General features: G+C 36.5%; 2 protein-coding genes and 2 long non-coding RNA genes across 10 annotated transcripts; 2 read left to right on the forward strand and 2 right to left on the reverse strand.

Annotated features, from left to right (window-relative positions):
- Positions 1–3404: 3404 nt before the first annotated feature.
- Positions 3405–5100, reverse strand: LOC147548954 (Cysteine proteinases superfamily protein). Its single transcript, XM_086671763.1, has 2 exons — positions 4557–5100; positions 3405–4182 (listed from the first exon to the last, which is right to left on the reverse strand). Exons 1-2 carry the CDS (start codon positions 5062–5064, stop codon positions 3569–3571), a joined length of 1122 nt encoding a protein of 373 aa, XP_086527889.1. The 5' UTR covers positions 5065–5100; the 3' UTR covers positions 3405–3568.
- A 204-nt stretch (positions 5101–5304) lies between these two features.
- On the forward strand, positions 5305–8212 carry LOC147548955 (uncharacterized). 2 transcript variants are annotated; one of them, XR_015237250.1, is made up of 4 exons: positions 5305–5655; positions 6329–6480; positions 6802–7156; positions 7860–8138. It is a non-coding gene; the product is annotated as an uncharacterized LOC147548955 (long non-coding RNA). The 2 variants fall into 2 exon arrangements; XR_015237251.1 differs by having other exon boundaries at positions 5317–5655; positions 6941–7156; positions 7860–8212.
- SKIP (chromatin protein family) lies at positions 7575–11045 on the reverse strand. 6 transcript variants are annotated; one of them, XM_086667679.1, is made up of 4 exons: positions 10938–11016; positions 10737–10833; positions 8489–10357; positions 7575–8060 (listed from the first exon to the last, which is right to left on the reverse strand). In XM_086667679.1, the coding sequence occupies exon 3, from the start codon at positions 10347–10349 to the stop codon at positions 8523–8525; it is 1827 nt and encodes a 608-aa protein (XP_086523805.1). In that variant the 5' UTR covers positions 10350–10357; positions 10737–10833; positions 10938–11016; the 3' UTR covers positions 7575–8060; positions 8489–8522. The 6 variants fall into 6 exon arrangements, with proteins under 6 accessions (XP_086523805.1, XP_086523804.1, XP_086523806.1 ...); XM_086667678.1 differs by lacking the exon at positions 10737–10833 and having other exon boundaries at positions 10938–11045; XM_086667680.1 differs by lacking the exon at positions 10737–10833 and having other exon boundaries at positions 10887–10957.
- An 8765-nt stretch (positions 11046–19810) lies between these two features.
- On the forward strand, positions 19811–21082 carry LOC147548957 (uncharacterized). Its single transcript, XR_015238768.1, has 2 exons — positions 19811–19904; positions 20640–21082. It is a non-coding gene; the product is annotated as an uncharacterized LOC147548957 (long non-coding RNA).
- Positions 21083–24386: the final 3304 nt, after the last annotated feature.

Raw genomic sequence — 24386 nt, forward strand, 5'->3', positions numbered from 1 at the left:
CGAGATGCACTCGTGCTCCACAGTCGCGTCCCAGACGCTTCTGTGCACAGACGGCACAGCCATCCTACTTGGGATGCCTTCTGGATGTGTCCAGATGCGTCCTAGACGCTTCTGGATGCTCCGGTCGTATCCCAGTCGCGTCTGGAAGCTTCCAGTCGCATCCTAGATGCGTCCGGTTGCTCCAGACGCATTCTGAATGCGTCCGGACCACTGTCCAGTGTCTCAGTCCTAGACCGAGACTTAATAGGATCCCTCGAGCGGGTCCAAGATGCGTCATGGATGTTCGAGACGCTCCTGTCTCGGACTCCTATTCAGTCTCGGACTCGGATATCTCAGGCGCGTCTTCCACGCGCTGGGACGTCCGAGACCCGAGAGTCTCGGACTCCTAGTCCGTGTTGGACTGGGATATCCCAGACGCGTCCTAGACGCTCTGGGATGTCCGAGACCCGAGAGTCTCGGACTAGGATTCCCGGTCCTTCACGGACTGGGATTTCCAGTCCGCGTCCCACCCTGTCTCGGACTAGCTGTCCTAGACGTGCTGGTCCGGCCCGGACGCGTCCTGTCTGGTCCGGCCAGCTAGGTTTCCAAAATTTGGAAACTCTACCGTTCTAACTGAATTCTTTTCTGTTTTTCTTTGTTCCAGCTGCTGTTAGGTACTGTGTTTGACAAATTCATCAACCAATCTTCATGGTTTTGATGATTTTTATCAAAATTCTTAAAACCTAAAGCTTGTTTATGAAAACCCTTTTCATAAAACTATGTTTTTAGTGTTTCTAGGTCAAGAATCACATTCAAAACCCTAATTTGATCTCATCAAAATATGCTTGAATCTCCATTCAAACACCATAAACACTAGTATCTAGTTGTTCAAGTTTGAATCTAATTCGCCTAGTCAAAGATAGTTCATGCAAACGGCCCGTGATGCCACTGTAGGGTTTTATCCTAGGGTATCTCATACACCTAATTGTCTAGTGTTGGTAGCGGAATCTCAAACATCTCTATGTTTAACACTAGTTTCCAGGATCTATACATGAACATACCACTGAACTAGATTGGAAAGATGATTACCTCTTAATCGCTTTCCCACGAACTAAATCCCGACCAGTATTCGGAAGATAAGAGCTCCAAGTGTAGCTCCTCTACTTGAGACACCGAGTAATGACTTGAACTCCCTCCTTTCAGTCAGCTAAGACCTTCTTGAAGGTTGAGATGAAGAACTCCTTCTTCTTGACTAGATAATTGAGAAAACTCCTTTTCTCTCTCTCTCTCTGAGATGTATATTCTGAAACTCTTTCAGTTAACTCTCAAACCCTTTTGAGAATTCTTGTCCTTCTAAAGTCTCTCTCAAAAGGCTCTTGAATTGTCTCTTTCTTTAGGTTGTATAATTAGGTATATATAGAAATCCCTAGAAGTGGTATTAGACTCAAACTAGGATTCTTAAAACCTGATTACAAGGCAACTCCCAAAATACCCTCTTTAGGGTTACTTGGAGTGGCCGGGCAGCCGGCCAACATAGCCCTTTATGGGCTTCCTTGGCCGGCCTACTTAGGGCCTAACCGTCCATGTTATGGCCGGCCCCTTGCCTAGGTCGGCCATCACATGGCCGGCCCACCTAAAGCCTTTCCGGGCCTCCCTTTTGGGCCCGGACATGTTTGTATCTCTTCGGACTTCTCCGAATCAATATGGACTTATCAATAATGGATCCAATCCATCTATTTGGCATTCTCCTTCTAGTCAATTCTCTCCGTTCAAATCATTACTCTGATGTGTAACTCTTGTAGGATCCGGTCTATGTTAGCCGCGGATTACCGAAGTTATCCGACGATCGTAGTTGGCTTCTAGCTAAGCATTACAACCCCTAATTGGACCGGACTAATGATCTTCCGATTAAGGTCATTAAGATCCTATTTGCCAAATTGTACGCATTGCAACCTTGGTCGAAGGACACTCCTTCGGAAGGATACCATTCCTTCTGACTGAGGCAATATATCCTTCAGAAAAGTGCCTTGCCATTTAAGGATCCGATTGATTCTTTCTTATCCGATCGATCTCCTCCGTTTGTTTTATCGAGTTATGATTGGCAACATGCCAATATGTTGTAAAAGTTTTTTAAGCCTATTTATGAGGCATCCAATTTCTTCTCGGGTGTTGACTATGTAATTTCTAACTCTGTCTTGGAATATTTGGTTGATATTGGTAGGGGATTTCTGGATAATCGAAATGATCCTATGTTTGCGGAAATTGTTAATTTCATGGAAGCTAAATTTTGCAAGTATTGGGGTGAAACCCGCGTTTTATTTGGTAGTGCATGCATTTTAGATCCACGAATCAAAATGAAAGTTGATATGCTATTAACTGAACTTGAGAATTGTTTTGAAAGTGCGGCTCATGTTATTAAGTGTTCTACTTCGCAATCCTTCACGATGGTTAGTAAATTACGCGAATTATTTTCTCAGTATACGGCCGATTTGAATGCCCCTACTTCTGTCTCTTCAATATCTATTGATGGTCCATCCGAGACTGAGACCGATGGCTCGTCAAGGTGTGGTGCTTTTTAGAGAAGTATTAAGAGAGCCCGGAGGGACCCTTTAGCTACTGCTTCCGAAGAAATATCTAGATATGATTCTGAGCCTGATCCCTCAGTCAATAATATTGAGAAATTTGATGTTTTGGGTTGGTGGAGTGAGAACGAGAAAAGGTATCCGATTTCATCCCGAATAGCACGTGATGTTCTTGTTGTCCCGGTTTCGTCTGTTGCATCTGAGTCAACTTTCTCTTTAGGTAAAAGAATTTTGGGGGACTATAGGAGTAGTCTAACTCCGGAGATGTTGGAGTGTTGTGTTTGTCTTAAAGATTGGTGGAAACATGAACTTAATGTTACTTTGGTGGAGTTTGATCCGTTAAACGACGGATTTCTCGAAGAAACTCCTAGCACGTCTCTAGTTCAATCGCTCGATTACCGAAGGAGGGAGATGTAACTTTTTGTTATTATTTTGGACCTATTGGTACTTTTTGTTATTATTTTGGACCTTTTGATAATTATGTAATTTTGTTCAAAATATAATCATATATAAAATGTTATTTTAATTAATTATTTAGGCCAATTTGAGTTCGCATCACAATATAAATCGAACTTTAACAAATTTAAACGAAGAGGTACGTTTAGAATGAAAAAGATACAAAACAACCTGAATGATAATTAGAGATAATATTACAGACATAAGCTACAATTACACCTAATAGTGTGACGCTTTTTAGTTGTTTGAAAAAGCCATTGATTTTTTGGCTTATTATGTGTAACATTTTAACTCAAATAGTCATGTAAAAAAGAATTATTAAGAAGGCACTTTCATCGGTGTCATCGGGTCTTTCACTCGTGTAATTTGTAAAATAGTACAATATAATTATACAAATTATATAATATTCATTCTTTATTTCTTAGGTTAATATCTTATCATATTTAAGATGTATTTTTACTTGTCACATTTCTAGAAGAAGAAGAAAAAAAAATAATTGTCACATATTCTCCAGATATACATATAAATTTAGTTTAGGTAGAAGCAAACATTCAAGTCTTTTTAATAGGGTAAGATGCTAACATTGCAATACCACATAGTCCATGCCTACTTGAAACATCACGGCTCATCCTTACATACCCACTTTCACCCCAATCTTTGCCCCATGAATTTTTCACAATCCAATACTTTCTCCCACCACTCTCTTCTTTTACTTTTCCACCTCCATACCCAACTATTGCCACACCATGATTCACATTATGATCACAAGGCCCACTAAATATCCCTTCTGAGTACAACTGAAACCCTAAACTACTCGCATCCATTGCCACCGATATGGGTTGTTTCGTGACTGCAACTCGGAGCCTTGTTTCATTATCGGCACGTATGTTTTCATACCCGCTTATAGTTACCATATTCTTTTTAGTTTTCTCTTTATTACATTTACCATCTCGTCCTATGTAAGGGTAACTTGATTCAGTAGTGAGTCCTCCACTCTTTCTTATATATTGGAAGGCTAAATCCATTAATCCTCCACCACAACCTTCATTGTCGCCGTCAACATCACAATCCACAAGTTGTTGTTCTGATAAAGTTAGTAGTTTCCCCGTTTTGATCTTGTTTATACCTTCCACAGCTACTACTGCTGAAAATGCCCAACAACTTCCTATTGACAAAATAATGAACAAAAAAGTAATAGGTGTTATTCAAATATGATCTTTTGAATTGGGAAATGAGGTTTGTACCACCCACATTACCGTTTAGATGACCGTTTCACGAAAGGCAGTGAAATTACGATGTCTTTTGTGGGACGGTCGTCTAGGCGGTAAAAAAGTAGTTTACTTGTAGTTGTATCTACTTTGCTTTTGATTTCCTCTTAAAGTGTATCAATCAATCAACCATCTTCAGAAATATTTCAACAAAAAAAAAAAAAAAAAAAAAAACCATCTTCAGAAATTAGTCGCCAGGTCACTTTTGTACAGGATAACAGACAAGGGTGTAAGTAAAGTGTAAGAAGACATATCGATATTAATCACATACCACAATCCCCTTGATCCTTAACTCTAGCAATTGCACCCTTCTTTCTCCAATCCACACTATCAGGTAAATCTGATACAAAGTAGTCCTCCTCACTCTTCTGCTCATCATCACTATTATCTCCATAATAACCAGAAGAATTAGGTTTTAAATAACCCAAGTACTTGGCTTTAAATTCCTCATTAGTCATATCTGCAAACTTGTTATCAGTCAACTTGTAAGAGTAATTCTGAGAGTTGAAGTAATTAATGAACTTCAAATTAGACTGGTAGACACGAAACCGAAAACCCCATTCATTTGGGTCGTCTAGACGACGATCCTGCCCGGATAACCATTTTTGGTACCTCTCTTTCATTAGCTTCATATTACCATCATATTCTGAACCAGCAATTGAAGAAGAAGAAGAAGATGATGAAAAAGGTGGGATAGTAAATATGGAAGCTAAAAGAATGAGAAGAAAAGTTTGTAACAAAGTAACTGCGTGGCTACGAGTTAGCACAATAATAGTCATGGTTAGGTATATGAAGATATTTGGGTTGTTGTTTTGTTATATACTAAGAAAAGATGAATTTGCTTGTATCAGAGAGTTTGATATGATGAATTAAGCGAATATTGCACGTTATTTAAAACATGACTTTTGTGCTTTTCAATTCTGTTGGGCCAAGGGTTGCGTTTTTGGTTCTTTTTAATGTTTCTTGTTTTACGGAAATGTAGTCCAATTTATTTTACAAATTAAAGAAGTGTGTTCGATGAAACTGGTGCTATAGAACTTTTTAGTCATGTAACTTCTAAGAAATACAAAATGTATGTACTTTTCTTTTGGATAAAGGCAAAATGTGTTGTTGGGCGGCTTAGAAAGCAACCAAATAACAAGAGAGAACAGGGGAGAACAGAGAAGACAATAAAAATCAAAATGGCCGAAGAACGACTTTAAAACACAAACTAGTTTGAATATACGTACAAATAACTGCATCCAAAGTCGAAGAATTGATAGTTTTGGCAAAGTTTGTTACAGCTCCAATAGAAATCCGTCGATTTCGTTTGAACAAAAAGCTGGGCATAGGAGGAGTTCGTGAAGGGGTTGTCGGCCTTGTCGCATAAGGTTCTGATGTTTCTTTGCAACCAAATGTTTCAGATGATAGCCTATTGATTTGTTGAGAAAGCGTGGCTGCTCCACCCCCAATAGGTGCCCGATGTGCAAGAAAGATGAGGAATCAAGTTCGCACCTTTTTATTCACTGCGACATATCCTACAACGTATGGCGGTATTTCATTGTCTCGCTAGGGGTATCGTGGGTTACCCCAGCTTCAGTTTCAGATCTCTTGGCTGCTTGGGGAGGGTATAAAGGGAGAAATCCGATCATAAACATGATCCCTAAGGCTATTCTTTGGGCAATATGGAATTCTAGGAATTCAATAATTTTCTCCGACAAGACAGGGACTGTGGAAGATATAATTTTTTCAGCTAAATGATTTGTGTTTCATTGGAGCCGAAACTTTTCAAGGGCTAAATATAGATCGTTTTCGGACATAGTGGGGAATTGGGGGGCGTTTATTTCATCGATGTAATCTCGCTATGGTCGGGTCTAGTTTCTTGTTTTTTGTTTTTTACTTTTGGTGTGTCGGCTTGTGGGCTTTGTCTCCCCTGTCGTCGTTTTCGCCTTTTAGGCTTGTACATTCCTTTCCCTTTCCTCTTAATTCAATCATCTTATTCAAAAAAAAATAATGATAGCCTATGGAATAGATGACTTGAAGATGTTTTGTTTTTCGATGTAGGCTTCTCCAATTTCCAATTCATGATAAGGTGAGAGGTACTACTAAAAGGAAGGGGATTAAGGAGGGGAGAGGTGGGATGACCCCAAAAGAACTTGGTTTAAGAGCAGGAAAAAAACAGATGATAATGTGTATCCATTTTGTTTGCAACCAAGGTTAGCTTCTCAACTCCAGATAATGCTTGAATTAGGGCTTCTGTTAAAGTTCATTGGTTTTTAAGATTACTAATTTAGATTTGACAAAATGCATATGAATTGTCCTTAAAATTCCTAATTTTGTGGTTGATCTTGAAATACTCCCTAGTGTTGCTAAACTAGTTGGTCAATTGTGTTTTTGCATAAACAAATAAGAGAAGTTTATATTATGTACGCAAGCATTATGTTCTAAGCATTTATATAACGAAAATTATCTCTTTTCCTACTTCGGTACTTCATAGGATTGGGTTTTCATTTTCTTCCAGGGTATTTAAGTTTCAGGTGTAATATAGCGAAAATGCAAACAAAACATTCTGATGTGCTTATATTCCTCGAACACATTTACATGTTCTTTTAGGAGCTGTGGTGCACTTACTAAACAAAATCTGGCATCCTTCTGACTCTAATCTTATTTCACCAGATTATGGAAGAAGGTGTCGACGGAAAAATCATGCATATGCAGCTTAGACAAGAAAAAGAAGACAGTAGGTAAGCCGTAAGCTTTAGCAGGAATTTCTTTAAGCACATGTGAACTTATTGTTTCTTCTTTATGTAAATGAAATTGTAATCTATTTGTAGAAACACGACCGACTGGTTCTGTTGATGCTTTAGTAAGGACGGAGTGCCGTCATGTAAAGTATGTGCAACTGCAAACCAACAATTCTCTTTTCTCGTTGCAAAATTCCTCGTGATTTATTATTATTCACGTTGTCGTTGTTAGCTTAGCCTTATTGCAGGTTCGAAAGAACAGAAATCCGTAATTATTTCATACAAGCTCTATATGTTAGTGGCAGCCCCATAGTAATAGATAAGGAGGAGGACGAATTAAAGGGGACTTAAAAGTGCAAACTATCTCTCTTTTTTTAAAACCATAAAATTCATTTTCGTGGGTATTGTGTGAGACAAGCGAAATCTTAAACCCCTTGCCTCAATGGCTTATAATCATGTTATAGTAGAAAGGAAGCGAAACTGTTGTAGATGGTCCAAGATGCAGTCTCTGAAGTAGAAAGGTAATGTCTTTAAAAATCACTTCTATATGAAACAATTCTCGGATAATCAAAGAAAATGCTTAAAGCTCTTCATGCCCGTATTACTTGTCTACTTACTTTTGGGTTATAGGTGTAGTTCCGGCTGCTGCCATTGCACTTAACAAAATCGCTTGTTTTTTATCCGAAACAGCAGACCTGACAAACATATTTTTATCATCTAGGGCCCGTGTCCAAACTGGGGAACAGAAGACATTTGTTTCTTTGGGACTATACTATCAAATGTATCAGGGTTTGAATTCAAACTGATGATTTTGTTGATGAAACATGGTTTATTTTTCGTGTCAAATGTAGAGAACTGTGGTAGAGTATGATTCAAGAGCACGCTTGATTACATTGCCTGAAGGAGCTGAAGCTTGAACAGAGGAAGTTTTCTTGTACACTTCAACCACAGTTCTTCAAATCAAGTCACTTATTGCTACTGTTCTAATCATCTTCTTTTCAGATTTATGGTGAAAGAAATTGTCTTAGGTAGAGTAACAGAAGTTCATTCACCTACGAAAAAGAGAGGTCTCATTCTTATCACGATATACAAATGCAAATTATAGTTTTGCAGCTGTTTGAGTTGCCTCAGGAGCTATTTCTTTGACCTAATAAAGGGTCAATGTCAACTAACAACATATAATGAGAATGTGACAAAAATTACAGGTATGGCAGCCTGAGTTTCTAGAGATATGAGAAAAGGTTGAAAATTATAAATAACTTGCTCAAAAAACTAAAACACCCATCTAGTAACTAAAACAAAGTTCATGAATATCTTCGATGAAATGAGATATCAAAGTACAAGTTAAAGCATGAAAATAGAAAAAGCAACGCTTTGGCTTACACTGTTACAAACTTGGTAGTAACCATATGTCTCTTAAGTGAAGGGAAAGATAGATAAGGCTAATACAAACCATTTCATGAGAGAAAGAGAAACTGACCTCCGTGCAACTAAGACATGAGAAGAGTTGGTGTTCATCGTCCCCCTCTTTCGAACCCAATACGAGTTCTACCTGAGCCACCATCATTGCCATCTCGCATTGAAGATCCACCACCAGCTCTCATCGTTCCTCCAGACCCAACTTTCTCCATTGCCTTCTTACCCTTCTTCACTTCGGTCAAGAAATCGTCTAAACCAAATGGATCGTCTTCTTTGGCTGATTGTTCAAATTCAACTGGACCAGTTCTTTGAGCTGCTTTCTCATGAGCACCGGTAAATCCTTTATCAGGTTTGAACCTTTCAGTCTTTCGAATCTTCTCAAGTTGTTCGTCAGCACCTCCATATGTCTCTGTATCAGTGTCTTTCCTTGGTTTGTAGAGTGTAGACATAGTAGATTGTGCAGTAAACAACCCTTTATCGTAAACATTGTACTGATCTTCGGTTCCGAATCCAGAATCCATTCCTTTCTCTTGGTTGAACAGTCTCTGGTCATACATAACCTCTCCACCTCGTCCGCCTCCAGTACTAGCCATACCCAGAGCAACTTTTTCACTGACATCACGATCTCTATCTCGAGTTATCTTACTCTTCTTCCCCATTGCTGCATCCTTAGCTTCCAACCTTCTTTCTCTCTCCCTTTCCCTTCGTCTCTCCTCACGTATCTTCTCTCGTCGTAAGCGTTCTTCTCTCTCCTCCCTGCTCTCCCTTGGGAGTTCCCTGTCTTTCTCACTCACCCTTTCATAATCACCCCTCATATCTTCATCATCATTCATTGTCTTGTCAGTAGGCATAGGAACAGCAGCAGGAGGTGGAACAGCTCCAGTCCTTTCAGACCGAGCTTTTTGTGCCAAAGCCCGTAGGTCCTGCTCCCTTCTCTCCTTCTCCTTCAACATCATTTCCTTCTGTACCTTCGATCTCATTGCCACTGCTTCTCTAGCCTTCTGTTCTGCAACATATAATGCCTCTGATAACTTAGCAAAATTATCATTAATTTGAACTTCTTGAAGACCTCTTCCATCTGCAGCTAAACGCTTATCCAAAGGAATCGTATAACCTTTCGGGTTTTTCCAATTTGAGATACAAGGTGGAATTTTCCAGTCCTGTTGATCCTTGACAGTCACTGGACGAGGTGGGGAATGCATAACTGGAACGGGCGGGGATCCAGATGCCTTTGGAACCCTCTTGTGCTTGAATTTTGGTGGCTCAAGTGGGTCAACAGGCATTTCCACCATTCGGATAATCCTCTCTTTCGCCCCAGAATTAAAAGCTGCAGATTGCTGTGATGGTTTATACTTGATGAACTTCGAATCAGATGACTGAGATGGAACATTCTTGGGTTGTGCAGCACTTAACCTAACATTCACTATCTTCTCTAAAGCCGCTTTTGTACTCTGCATTGTTTCTTCAATTTCCTTCTCCAATTCTTCATCAGACCCAGATTGTTCTCCATCTTCTGTCAAAATCTTCGGTACGAGATCTTTGTGTTGTGAATAAACAATCTTTGATGAATTTTCATTCTGCTTAACAATTGCATCAAAAGCAACATTCCCTTGAGAATCAACAGTCAGTGGGAGGATTCTAGATCCAAGCTTTTGCTTCCCATCTCTTCTACCCATACCAAGTGGGTATTGAGCAACATGAATCTCAGGAAACGCCCCACCATCGCCAAAATCTTCAGGCCTTCGAGGGATAAAACCCGCACGTTTTAGGTAAGGAGGGACTGGATTTGATTTAGCTGCAACTACAGCATCATCAGGTTCAGGCGCACTGAAACGCTGCTTAAACCATGGATCATTCGAGTGGTCGTAAAACGTAGAAGTTGTCGATTTTACAGGTGGGAGGAGATCCTTCAGAGACGCCATGCCCCAATCTGTAAGAAGAAGATGAAACACAAAGGTTTATAAGATAAACCGACAAATAAAGTAACTAATTCAACTTCAAAGTTTTGATTTTTACTCTGGATAAGAACTCTAAACCCTAGATTGAATAAGATCTCAAAAAAAAAAGGATTAAAACACTTTACACCCTAACTGGCTAATTCCATAAACCGATATAAATAGACAGATAAACTAGCCCAATCTGTTAAGAAGAAGATAAATATAAACCTAACACACAGATAAACTAGCTAATACAACATAGTTTTATTCCTCTAAAGTTTTGATATTTACTCTGGATAAGAACCCTAATCCTAGATTGAATAAGTTCACAAAAAAAGGATGGAAAAAACCCTAATTGGCTGATTCTACAACCTTGCAACACAAACAGAAGAACATATAAGAGCCCCTAGACGATCGTAATCAAGGTAATCCAGATCATGCTTCTTCGTTTTTCGAAAGTACCCTAACCCTAGATTGAATAAGATAGGAAGAAATAATTATGATCAAAGAGAAGAAAAAAACCTAGATTCAAATCATCGTCAGTCAAGAAAGAAGAAGTTGAAATCGACGTACCTGATTAGGGTAATTCCTTGTTCGATCTTATCAGAGCTGATAAATCCAGTCTGATATTTTGTTCGGCTACTTAAATATAGAGTATATATAAAGGCTAGATAAATACCCCTATCAAATTTTCGGTGATTATTTATCAAGGCATGGAACGGATCTTGTCCGTCCATTCATTCAGGGATCAGATTCGTTAGGAAAATCGAAAACGGCAACAATTTTTTTTTTCTTTTTTGTGGTCAATACATGGACAACCGATTATCTTACGTGGACAATTATTTTCGGGTGCGGTGCAAGTCAATTATGTTTGACTTTATTGACTTTGATTTAATAAGGAGACAACTCTATAAAACTTTAAATATTAAAACACTATTTTATCGGAGGACTAGAAACAAATACAGTATAATAAATTAAAATAGAAAATCTAACCACCATTAATCTTCATCATCTTTTTCTTTTTGTTAGTCTTATTCTTATTCTTTTACGGTTACTACAAGTAAACTACAACTTCTACCACTTCACTATCTTATTCTCAAATCTTAAATGGATGAGGAAGATAAAACCCCTCATTCTCCTCCACTTAAAGAAGTTTTTTCATGTGTTTCTATAATAGGAAATAATGATATTAAAGGGGTAAAATCCTAACTTTTATTATTTTGTTTTGTATTTTCGTTATTGTAGTTTGGAAGAATCGAAAAAGATTTAATGAACAAAATTTGAAGTGAAAGAGATGGGTTTCAGAATTTCGTAGAAAATCCACGAAAAGTTTCTGGGGTTTTACCACGAAATTATTGGAAGATTTCTTGTAGTTTGCCACGAAATTATGGGAGGATTTCCGGTAGTTTGCCGCGAAACACGAGCAGACATGCTTGTTATTTGATACCAAATATCATTTTCTAGTTTTATTTTTTTTTTATTTCAAGGTTTCAAGGATTCATCAGACCAAGTCTTCCACGGATTGGGTTTGGTTTTGTTCAACAACTTACACTTGGGGAAGATTCAAACAAAAACCTAAACATTTAACGAAAAAACATCTCAAATCTAAATGTTATGTTGGAACAAACCTTAACTTTCTCTTTGGAACAATTCTTTAACAATTTCCTTTGGTTTTTTTGGTGCCATAATCAACAATGTCTCTCCTAAGTTTCTCTATCTACAAATTTGTGGATGATGAAAAAGAAGAAATAAAATAAAGTATGGGGTTTATGGAAGAAAAGAGGGAGGATTTAAAATAAAACATCTAATTCTTAGAGGACATGAGTGGAAAATAATATGGTGACGTCCCCTTAAAATTGTTGTTCATATAACATTTTTAATTTTTTTTAGTTGTCCACATAAAATAGTTGTCCATATAAGAAAATTGTTTGTCCATATATTGGCCACCTTTTCTTTTGGTCAAGAGTTTGGGGCATCCTAAAAAAGCCTTCGCAGAATAAAGACTTTAGGCAACTAGATTTGATTTAAGGGGAAATTCATTTTTAGTGCAAAAATTGATTTTTCGAATTTTGTCCCTAAATTTCATCTCCTTTTCTCTTTCTCTCTCTCCATTTCATCCTCTTTTTATCTTTCTCTCCTGTTGATTCTCTTTCTCCTGTTTTTTTAAGGAACTTTCTCCTGATGATTCTCTCTCTCTATCTCTCACTTTCTCCTGATGACTCTCTCTCACTGTTTTTCTCTTTCTCGGCCTCTTCCTTTCAGCTTCTCTCTCTCCCAGTTTCGGTGAAGGGAAATGTTCCCTCCATCGGAATCAGACCTCGAGGAGAGTTTCCAGCGAAACCTTTTTCGACAGTTTTGTGGTTGGTCGGACACAAAATATTTCGTGATCGACCAACCATTCAGACTTCATCGCGGACTGACAACAAGAAATAAAATGTACATCTCGTGGGCACTCGACCTAGATCTCGAACCCTCGAGGAGAGTTTCCATTAAATCCTACTCGAAGTCCCTTTCACCTGAGACGAAGGGATTATCGACGAAGGGACCATTTTCCTTCCTTGAAGTTGCGTTTGTGTGAGAGAAAATAGAGACCTAGAGAGGCAAATAGTGAAAGAGAAAGACTTAGAGAGAATGAGCAGCAAAGAGTAAGATAAAGGGAGCAAAGGAGAACGATCAAAAGATATAGAGAAGGAAAGAAAGGGAAGAGAGACAGAAGATGTGAGAGTGGTGCTCAGTGGTCAAAATGGTGGTGGTGGATGAAAGGGGGAACTAAAGATTAGAGGACAAAATACGATTAGTTAAGTTTGCTACGCAAAATGAATATGTCCCTAGATCAAATCTAGTTGATCAAAGTCTTTATTCTCCGAAAACTTATACAGATGCCTCAAAGTTGCGATGGTTAAATATACTTTGATAGTTTTAAATACATCTATATTATTTATAAATGTAAAGTTATAATAGCAATACGAACATGCATTTATCACGTGTTATTTTCCAAAATGACCCCCTAATTTATGACAAACTTCCATCTAGTCCCCTAATTATCGAAAATACCCAGATGGGCTAACCCCTTTCATATATTAAAAGGGTTATTTTCCAAATGACCCCCTAATTTATGACAAACTTCCATCTAGTACCCTAATTATCGAAAATACCGATGGGCTAACCACTTTTTGGTGTGATAATTACAAGGTCGTTAAGTCAAATTTTCTATTTTAAAGTTACCCTTATTTAGTTCTTTCGCAACAACTGTCATTCTCTCTTTCATCATCTCTATCTCCTTTTCTTCTTTAGAGTTTATCTCTCCAGAACTTTACCATAAAACTTCACCAGCTGGTAAGGTTCAGCTAAAAGAAAAACAATAACATTCATCTAAAAGAATAAACCTTCAACAAAAAGAACCCTAACAACCTTTCTTACCAGAGTAAGGTTCAAAAAACCTATAAAAGTTTAAGGATCTGCTATTTCTCTTTGCATATGATAAGGGTGTGTATAGATAAGCAAAGTAAACATAAAGATTATACTCCTCCCATTTTTTGGGAAGTTGCAACTTTAGAAGTTGCTAAAATTGGCTTAGGGCGCGTCTGGGACGCATCCGACCAGTCGCGTGCAAGTCTCGCCCTTCTGGCCGAGATTGTTCCGGATTTGGAGTCTGGAACGTGCAAAACTCGAGTCTCGGTCGCGTTTGGCACGCGACCAAGTCAAACCGAGTTCGTCTTGGACAAGTCCGAGACGGTTACACGCGTCTAGAAGCTTCCAGCAAACGCGTCTCGGTTGCCCTAGGCATCTCGATCTAGGACCGAGATGGCCTAGGATCACGGGCCACCCAAAGGCCCGAAAAGGGGTTTTCTTAAAATTGATTTTGGAAATCATTAAAAGTCAAACCAATTTTTCCCGAAATTGACCTGGGCCCTCTAAAGGCCCAAACGGAGTTTTTCTTCAAATTGATTTTGTAAATCATTAAAGACAAAACCAAAACGCACCATTAATCAAATTCTTCGAATATAGACTCAAGGTCCGTATGTCCGGGCCAATGGCCTAGCTGGTGTATAGGTCCGACCCAAGCATGGTTCGGATCTAGGCCAATAGCTTGGGATGTGCCTAAGCACGTTAGGTTGACAAAATAGCGTTGTTTCATGGGTTATAGGAATAAAGTATTCAAGTCGACTACGTGGGTGTATTATTAGGAATATACACTGGATAACCCACAAATGAGAAGTACATCAATAGTGATGAACGTCAAATACTTCTCATTGACAAAGTTGAAGAAATTCCTCAGAACATGAGTGCTTCACTCATCTTATGTAAAGAATGTCTGGCTTCTGTTCTGTTAAACGTCGCGTCGTAAAAGGGGGTTATAAAGGCAGACACTGGGTCATGCATGATAGACATAAAGCTGAGTGGGAGTACAAGAATGGATTGTGTCATCCTAATTAAATTAGGAAAGAGTATCTCAAGACCACTTGATGAGTAGCAACTGAAAATGCATGGTCGCACTCAAATGGATTAAAAGTTAATCATTTGTTTTGACAGTTGTGCTCGGGATCAATAAAGTCTGAAAGATGTGACGTATCAGATGAGATACAAATTGACACGGGAATCGAGCATTTCACTTGTTATAAGTACAAGTATGAGACTGAAGGAGATGTCCTTCGACCAAAGATGCAATACGAGCAATTTTTCGGATAGGAAAATTGATGAAGGAGATCACCAAGTCCGGATGATTTAGAGGTCGTAGTGTTTAGCCTGAAACCAACTACGATCGTCGAATCGCTTTCGCGATTCGCGACTAACTTCGTCTGGATCCTACAACGGGTTGCACGAAAGAGTTCCAACTTGATCGAAAGATATGACTAGAGGGATGAGACATATATGTGTGGGTAAGACCCATAGATATGTCCAAAAGGCCTAAAAGAAGTTTAGGCAAAGATAGTACAAAAGACCCGAATAAAGGGATTTTGGGGCAGACACCAAAAGGGATATTTTGGGCCCAAAAGAGGACGGGCCATGCTTGGTCGTGTGCCCTTATAAGGGTCGGCTAGATCTGCCCAAGATGGGCATGCCATGGTCGGCCACGAGAGAAGGAAATAGAAAATAACAACTAGTTGTTATTTTTTACTATTCCCTAAATCTTATTCAAAATGGCTTTTATGTAAGCCTAATTAGGGGATCACTTTAACTTAGGGTAATCTCTGTCTCAAGTGATTGCTCGCTGTCTCAAGTAAAGGAGCTACAATTGGAGTTCTTGGTCTTCTAAAGTGATTAGAAAGGTTCAAGAGAAAACTAGCGATTAAGGTAATCTCTAACTTCTTAGTTCATTATTAGCTTATGCATGAGATCTTAGAGATACTAGTGTTAGACATATTAGATGTCTGGGATTCCGCTAACAACATTAGGAGACACCATAACCCACAACATCTTATCGACAATGTGTTATTTATAGTAAACCTTCCTTGTATACAAAGTTAAAAAAAAAAGGGTTATTTTGCGAAAGGGGCGTAGATAAGTACCGGGTTTTGCGAAAGGGACATGACTATTTGTTATTTTGCGAAGGGGTCGTGGACTAACATTGACCGTTAAATAAATGTTAAATTTAACATCACATTACATGAATAGTTAACATCATTCATTTTCTTTTTTTTTTCTTTCTTCCACCTTTGATTTTCATCGGAAAGTGCAAGAGGTGTTGTCGCTTGAGTTTTACAAAGAGATTGTGCCGACAAGAGAAGAGTTTAGGGTTTTTTTTGTCAGTTTTTTGATCTTTTTTTTTAATTCTTTTTTTTTTTTACGAATCCTCATCACACTTCTTAAATTCCTTTTACTTTCTAACTCTTTAAATTGAGTAGACATAATAAAGTTTAGATTTATATTCATGTGCTTTTAGATTTTTTTTTTCTCTCTTGTTTATGCCGGAGTTGAAATTTTGCTTCTTTTTTTATATTTCACATAAATATATTTGGATTATATCATTTATTCATCATGTATTAGATTATGAAATTCATTATTTAAATGTGTAATGCTAGAAAATCTAGAAAAATAATGTTTTTCAAGGTGGATGTCTTATTTTTCACCTTTGCTAATTTAGTGTCAAAATCGCATAAATTTCTTAAATTGTAACAATATATTTTTTAAGTAATGGAATTAGATTAACGGTGTTAGAACTTAACTGGTCAACATTAGTCCACGACCCTTTTGCAAAAAAATAAAAAGTCATGCCCCTTTCACAAAACCCGGTACTTATGTATGACCCTTTCGCAAAATAACCCAAAAAAAAAACTTCCTTGTATACTAATTCAAGAAACTTGCTTTCTCTCTCTAGAAATGAATCACTAGAAGCTACTAGTTTAGAATATTTTGGGGATACCTGGTTCTTCTGATTAGATGAATTTTTCTTTGAGATCATCAAAATCCAGACTTGAAGATGAATGAACATTTTGAAATCTTTCAAGGTTTTAGGGATGTGAGAAAATTGAATCAGAGATTTCATTTCTCTCTGCCAAGATTTTCTTACGTGGTGTAGTAGCCATTTGTTTCAAATATGAAAAACAAAAATATAAAGAAGAAATTCTAGATTCTATATGACAGCAAACCAGAAAAAAATGAGCGAGAGAGAAAAAATACAAGAAAGAGATGATGAGAGAGGGAAAAATTTTTAAAGAGAGAAAAAGAGATTGTATGTGAAAGAATTAAAAGGAGGGTAATTTTGATATAGAAAATTTGACTTTAGCGGCCTCGTGACGGTAATGACAAAAAACAAACCACCTTAGAATTTTTGATAAACTAGAGAGCTAGACGGGAAGCTGGTTATAAACTAGGTGGCCAATACGTGGACAACCGTTTTTCTTATATGGACAACTATCTTATGTGGACAACCAAAATAATTAATTTTTTTATATGGACACCAGTTTCTAAGGGGACAACTCTCTATTATTTTCACTCAAGTCCTCTTAGAATCAGATGTATTATTTTAACACCTCCATTTTTCTCATAAACCCTAAGTAAGTTTGGTCTTCTTCTACTATTTCATCTTCATCATCAACCAAAAATTCTAGAGAGATAATTTTTTTGGAGAAAATTATGACATCAAACAAAGGGAAGGGAATTGTTGAAGGATATTCTTAACCAGAAAGATCAGATTTAAAAACCCTAAACCCCGTTAAACTTTTAAAACCTAGAAATCAAAAATTTCAAAACCCTAGATTTTTTTTACAAACAAGTAAGTTGCTCGTGCTTCGTGGAAAATCGACAAAACACGAGAGATTTTTAATTTCTGAGTTTTAGTAAAAAAAAAAAACTGACTTGCCAATTTCGTAGATTTCCTACGAAAATTTGGCGAGACAGAAGGAAACTTGCCACGAAAATCTAGCATATTTTCGTAGATTTCCCACGAAATTCTGGGAATTTTTTCTTCACTTCGATTTTTTGCCTTGAAATCGTTTTGTATTCTTTCAAAACCCATCAATGTAGGGTTTGATTAAAACCCATCTAGGATTTGATAAAAAACAAAGGAAAGTAGTAGAAACTATAGATCACTAAAAAACAAAGAGAAGTGGTAGAAACTATAGTTTACTAAAAAATAAGGGAAGTGGATATTGATGAGTTTTATCTTCTTCATTCATCTAAGGTTTGATAAAAAAACAAAAGGAAGTGGTAGAAACTATAGTTTAGTTTTAGTAGCAGTACAAGAATAAGAATAAGACTAAGAAGAAGGAAGAAGAAGAAGATGATGAAGAAGAAGACAACTTAGGTTTTCAATTTTGAACTATTATTTTGTTAATGGTCCACAAGTTAGTAACTGTTAGTATTTAAGACTTCATGGAGTTGTCCCCTTATTAAATCAAAGTCAACTAAGTCAACCATAATTGACTCGCACCCGGTCCGAAAATAGTTGTCCATATAAAAAAAAACAGTTGTCCGCGTATTGGCCACCATAAACTAAGGGGCCATTTCAGAAATAACACATTTATAAAATACAAGTCTCGAGGTACACTCTTCCGAGTAGAGCATTAAGTTGCTATCCTGATTAGTGGAAATGTGAGATCCGACAGTTTGGTATTCGATAAACGCAAAATGTTTGACGGTCTGAGACGAATTTTGGACACTAAGAGGGTGTTTGATTTTTGCACTTATTAAGTCATTTTTACTTATTAAGTGTGGGCCGGGAATTTTAAGTTGTTTGTTTTTTCACTTAGTAAGTGAAAATCACTTCTAAGTGGTGGCAAAGTAAGTGCAAAAAAGTAAGCTCCAAGTTGGAGCTTATTTTTATGCACTTACTTTCTAAGTGCTAAAAAAAAGTCATTTTTATCCTTCTCCTAATATTATAATTACCAACATAATTATAACTAAAAAGAAATTTTAATCAATTGATAAATACAAAATCTTTTTACGACTTTAGCGATGATTCTTCTCCATCTTCACTCATCCTTCATCTAAGTTTTTATTCTAATTCTTTTTTGCATCTCTTCCTACACTAATCACTAAACCCCCAACTCTATGATACAACTAAGCTCTTTCTCCTTCATAATTCTTAATGATTTGCGATTTTTGACATAATATTCATAAACCGTAATTCTCTTGTACCTAAACTTGCGAACTTAATGAATTAGTATGAAATGCCAATGTGTAAATACAACAAGGTTAAAATAGGCAATTTCTAATTTTTATAACATTTAAAATTAATATAAAAACAGAAATCAAGCACTAGCGACGAAAAACAAACGACATACCACTTACAATTGATATCACTTACTAAGTGATTATCACTGTGGTAGCACTTCTAAGTGCTAAAAAAATTAAACACTCTCTAAGAGGGTGTTTAGTTTTGCACTTATTAAGTGATTTTCACTTATTAACTGTAGGCGACAATTTTTTGCCGTTTGGTTCTTAATAAGTGAAAATCACTTCGAAGTGGTGCCAAAGTAAGTGCAACAAAGTAAACTCTAAATAAAAACCTACACGAAATATAGAAATTACTAACTATTAACCAACTAAACCCTAAATAATTAAAGTAAACAAAGCGTTGGAACTTGTGCCACCCAAAGAGATCCTAGTCCAAAATTACTAGCCCAAAATTGTTTTAGATCTTACCAATTCCTATAAATACCTATACCTATAAATACTTGTACTAATACCTAAAATCATTACCTATTACAAGTACTATTACCTAACACTAGTCATCCAAATTAAATTGGAAAATGATAATTTACCCATCTTCCCTACTCCCCCACCACACCGTCTAAGCTGACGTGGAGAAGGAAGATGGGTAAAGTAATACAAATGTGATGAGTGGCCGTTACATTTAACAGATTCAAACCTATCTACATTCCCTGTCCGTCAATTTCTAAACCAAATCCTAGCCGTCCAAATAAACTAATGGGTAACAAAATCCATAAATCTCTCTCATTCACTCCTTACCATATCTGCACCTTCACAAAGAAAACAAAGTCTTCACAGAGAACATCATCAAGAACAGTACCCAGCCGTGAAGGATCTCTCCTCTCTCTTACTCTTTGTAAAATTCAATCTTAGCAAAGAACACATGTAAGTTCATCTCTCTCACTCTCTCTTTGAAATTTCAATCTTCAACCTTTGATTGTGTGAAAAATGAACGAGAGATTCACCCTAGGGTTTGTTCGATCTAGGGTTTTTTGAACTTAAGGTTTCGAGATATAGAGTTTTTTCGACCAAGTGTTTGTTAGACGTGTTGTGCGATCTAGGGTTTGATAGATCTATGATTTGTTCGTTAGTTTTCTTGTAGATTTTTTATTTCCCCTCTCAATAATTTCACCCAAAATAGTAAATTTATGAGAGTTTTCTTCAGATTTCATGTAAAAGGTTTTTTTTTTGGAAAATAAAGATTTTTCTACATATTTCATATAAAAGATTTGATATGTTAGTGATTTCATATATAAAAGGATTTGATATGTTAGTGATTTCATATATAAAAGGATTTGATATGTTACTGATTTCATATATAAAATGATTTCATATGTTACTGATTTCATATATAAAAGGATTTCATATGTTACTGATTTCATATATAAAAAGATTTCATATGTTACTAATTTCATATATAAAAAGATTTCATATGTTACTGATTTCATATACAAAAGGATTTCATATAATAAAGGTTGGGAACAAAGATTGTTTCTTTAGCTAAAGATGAAGTCAGATTTGGTTATATAAGTAAAAGATGTGTCATTTTCTCATATTTGGTTCCCAATTGAATTTCTCCATGTGATACTGATTTCTTCATGTGTTATTGATCATGGATAGGAAAATTTCAAATATAGCTTGTTAATGTGGTGGTGGAAACATGGAAATAAAAGTATCGGCGTCGAGAGCAAATCCGTTAAGAAAGTATTATAAGTGCCCTTTGGGTAGTGATCACCCGAAGGCTTTCATGTGGGCCGAACCTCCAACATGTGAGGATTCTCAATCTTCAGTTCCGGCCAATTCAACATCACTCAAAGATGAAGTCGTAACATCTCAACCAAAGATAGGGGCAAAAGTTGAAGATCTTCTAGCTACTTTAGTTTTTTATGTACAAATTTTGATAGTTATTTCTATTGTACATCTTTACCATGATTGGTGAATATCTTTTTGTGTATTTTGTTGTTATTTGTGTAAAACTAAATGACGAACTTGTAACCATATTTTGTATTATGACTAAATGTTGATGTTTGTTCTTTAATTAAAATTAAAATTAGGTTGTTCAATATCACATGATCACATGGATATAAGTTCAAAAAACATAGATCCAAAGTAACAAAAAACTTCTTCAATCTCACATGAATATAAGTTCAAAATACATAGATCCAAAGTAACAAAAAAGACATGGATATAAGTTCAAAATACATAGATCCAATGTAACAAAAACTTCTTCAATATCACATGGATATAAGTTCAAAAAACATGGAAAGTTAACAAAAAAACAACTTCAATATCATTACTTCAAGAGCCATAAACTTCACTTCACAACTTCAAGAAACATCCTATTAACCTGCATAATGTGGAAAAATCCTATAAACCTTCGTGTCAAACATTTCAAAATATTATAAAAGTTAAAGAAATGTAAACTATAAATTTACCGTTATATCTTGGCTCTACTCGATTTAGTAACTCCTGAAAGTTAAAGCACTGAGATGCATAATCTGATTGTTGATTCATATCGACCTACATTACACAAGAATTAAAATGCAATACAAAATCATAGATGATAACAGGTATAATAGAAAGTGTGGTGAATACATACACTTCCATAAGGATTATAATGACCGTAAAAGGATTGTTGTGTTTGCTCAAAAGTGTTGCTTTCTTGGGTGAGCGGGGCATCATTAAGAATTTTCTCTTCGGTACATTTAGCATCCTGTGAATAAAAAAATTATTAACATGCCCAAATGGTTAGTAACAATAAAATACTTTCACGACATTGAATTTTTACCTTGTTCTTCTTTTTACTCGAGGGTTCGAATTTTTTAGCTTGTAACCGTGTAGAACGAGGTCTTCCTTTACGCCTACTACCTTGTCGATCGAGTATTACGGCTTCTTCACCATTAACATTTGAAGGGGGTGGATTAACATTTGAGTGTTGAGTTGTCGTATCAGCGGATTTATATAAAGGTATTGTGTTTTTTTTCGTTTTCACACCACTGAAAGTATCTTTGAAAACGTTGCTCTTCATCACAGGCCAAGTCTGCTACTTCTGTAAAAGCACGACACAATTGATCATAACGGACAAGATCATCACTTAATTGCGAATTTCGTCCCCAATTTTCATCTTCGTGTGCGATCTCTTAACATCTTTTCTCCATCTGCGTAAAATATATGCATCCGGAAGAGAGTCACAACCGTTGTGTATCATCACCATCAAAGCATGCCTACATAATAAACCTTTAAACTCGAATAAACGACAACTACACTTAACCAACCGATTTGTTTGACTAAAGGACACTGTATATACCATTCTTTTCAACCCGTTTTCTCCAATGTGTATATCCTCTTGTATGTCGTGGTCTGTATACATGTGAATTTGACGAACACCTAGAGGATAAAGGTATAATAATGAAATCAACTCTTTTTGAAATGCTCTGAAAATATTATTAGTGTAGACTGCTTGAGCTTCAAACTCAATCCGATATCTAGTCACACATGGTATCATTTGTGAATAAGACCCAAAGTCTGCTTGTGCCTCCTTTTCCGCCTTCTCTCTCGCTGCACGACCGTATTGTTCAACAAATTGTTTGAGAGAAGTTTTAGGATGCACATAACCATCAAAAAATGCATTAACACTCTCACTTCTTTGTGTACTTGACATATCAACCTAAAAACTTGTTTTAAGATAAACTGGGACCCAACGATGCCTATCTTCATATAATTCTCCAAGCCATTTGTGTTGTTTTAAGCCATACAGTCGAGTCATATCCAACCAACCTCGTTTAAACTCATCTTCGTATTGGGAATCATATACTAAATCATGCAACTTGTAGTTAATTCTGTTGTAATTTTTGTCACTTCCTAACTTTTGAGGCAACTTCTTCAATATATGCCATAAACACAACCTATGCCTAGTGTGAAGGAAGACTTTTACGATGATTGCTTTCATGGCTGCATGTTGGTCTGTAATTATTCGTATAGGATGAGAGTTATTCATGCAAGTAAGCCATGTCTTGAATAACCATACAAATGAATTTATATCCTCATTCGCAATTAAACCATACCCAAGTAAGACTGTATGACCGTGGTGGTTTACACCAACAAATAGAGAAAATGGCATATCATACCTGTTTGTTAGATACGTAGTATCAAACGTGATTACATCTCAAATTCTTTGTAACACTTTCTGCTCCTCCCGTCTGCCCAAAATAGATTATTCAAATGACCTTGCTCGTCCTGGTCCATGGAATAGAAAAAGTCTTTGTTCTGTGTTTGCATATTCAAAAAGTAACGTTGTATTGCAACAACATCACCTTCAGCAAGGGCTAATCGCTTAAGTTGATCTACATAATTTCGACAATCTCTTTCTGTTGCGGTAACATTTTCATAACCTTGTGCATCTTCAACAATTGTACCATAACTCTTATATATTTGAATTCCTGCTCTTTCATTTAATTCTAATCTTCTTCTAACAGAAGGCGTAATATTTCGGTTGCATTTGTAGAACCGAGATTGAGTAGGACTAAGAACATGGTTGTGATCAAGGAAGGACGATGTTATTCTCCATTGTTCGTCTACTCCAAGTGTCGCTCTAACACAAACTTTGCAGCCTGTTTGAGATTTGGGTCTGGGTTTTAAAACATTTGCAGAGGTGCTAGGCTTCCTTCCTTCACGAGCACATGAGAAAGTAACGTATCTAAGAATACCATCAGAGCCCTTTTTACTATATCGCTTCCGGATCGGAAATCCTGTCAAAGCCCCATATTTCTTAAAACATTCATATATCTTTTTACTCATGGTAAATTTGTATCCAACCTTTAGTAACTCTTGTAAATTTTCTATACTATTTTCTGACCCATCATGGTTTTTTTTCACTCTTTTCCCCTTCATTGTCATTGTCCATTTCTTGATTATCCTCATAACTGTCTATCTCTACATCGTCGTCTTCCACCTCTACTACTTTTTGTTTACAAGGTCTCCCTTCCATTTATGCTACAAATATTATCCGGAAAAATGATAAAACTATAAATTTTTCATAAAATAAATCTATAAATGATGATAAAAGAAAATAATGTAAATATTAACATTATTGGAAAGAAAAAAATGAAAATTTTGAAATCGAAAATTACCTCAACCAATTGAAATCTTGAAATGAACCAATTGAATCCTTAAAAATAAAAATTCCAATAAGCTTTTTCCACACCTAGTTTGCTTCCATCTTTAGCTCACAATTACAGACAGTTTCCTTAACGAAAAAAAAAATTTACACACAGTAAGATTGAGTTGGTTTGTTTAAAGATCAAGGTTATTATATAGGAAGGTTATAGTTGGGTTCCTATTAATTAGATGGGCACTTTGATTGACGGG

This window comes from Eschscholzia californica, unplaced genomic scaffold, assembly GCF_041429995.1.
Source record: "Eschscholzia californica isolate CP2 unplaced genomic scaffold, dmEscCali1.0.p SCAF_3, whole genome shotgun sequence".
Classification (NCBI taxonomy): domain Eukaryota; kingdom Viridiplantae; phylum Streptophyta; class Magnoliopsida; order Ranunculales; family Papaveraceae; genus Eschscholzia; species Eschscholzia californica.

What these genes read in the sequence shown, in the direction of transcription:
- LOC147548954 (XM_086671763.1), bottom strand. Translation starts at nt 5,064, where the DNA reads ATGACTATTATTGTGCTAACTCGTAGCCACGCAGTTACTTTGTTACAA. An exon ending in TAAGGATCAAGGGGATTGTG is followed by an intron (nt 4,183 to 4,556) that starts GTATGTGATTAA and finishes TTTTGTCAATAG; the next exon opens with GAAGTTGTTGGGCATTTTCA.
- SKIP (XM_086667678.1), bottom strand. Translation starts at nt 10,349, where the DNA reads ATGGCGTCTCTGAAGGATCTCCTCCCACCTGTAAAATCGACAACTTCT.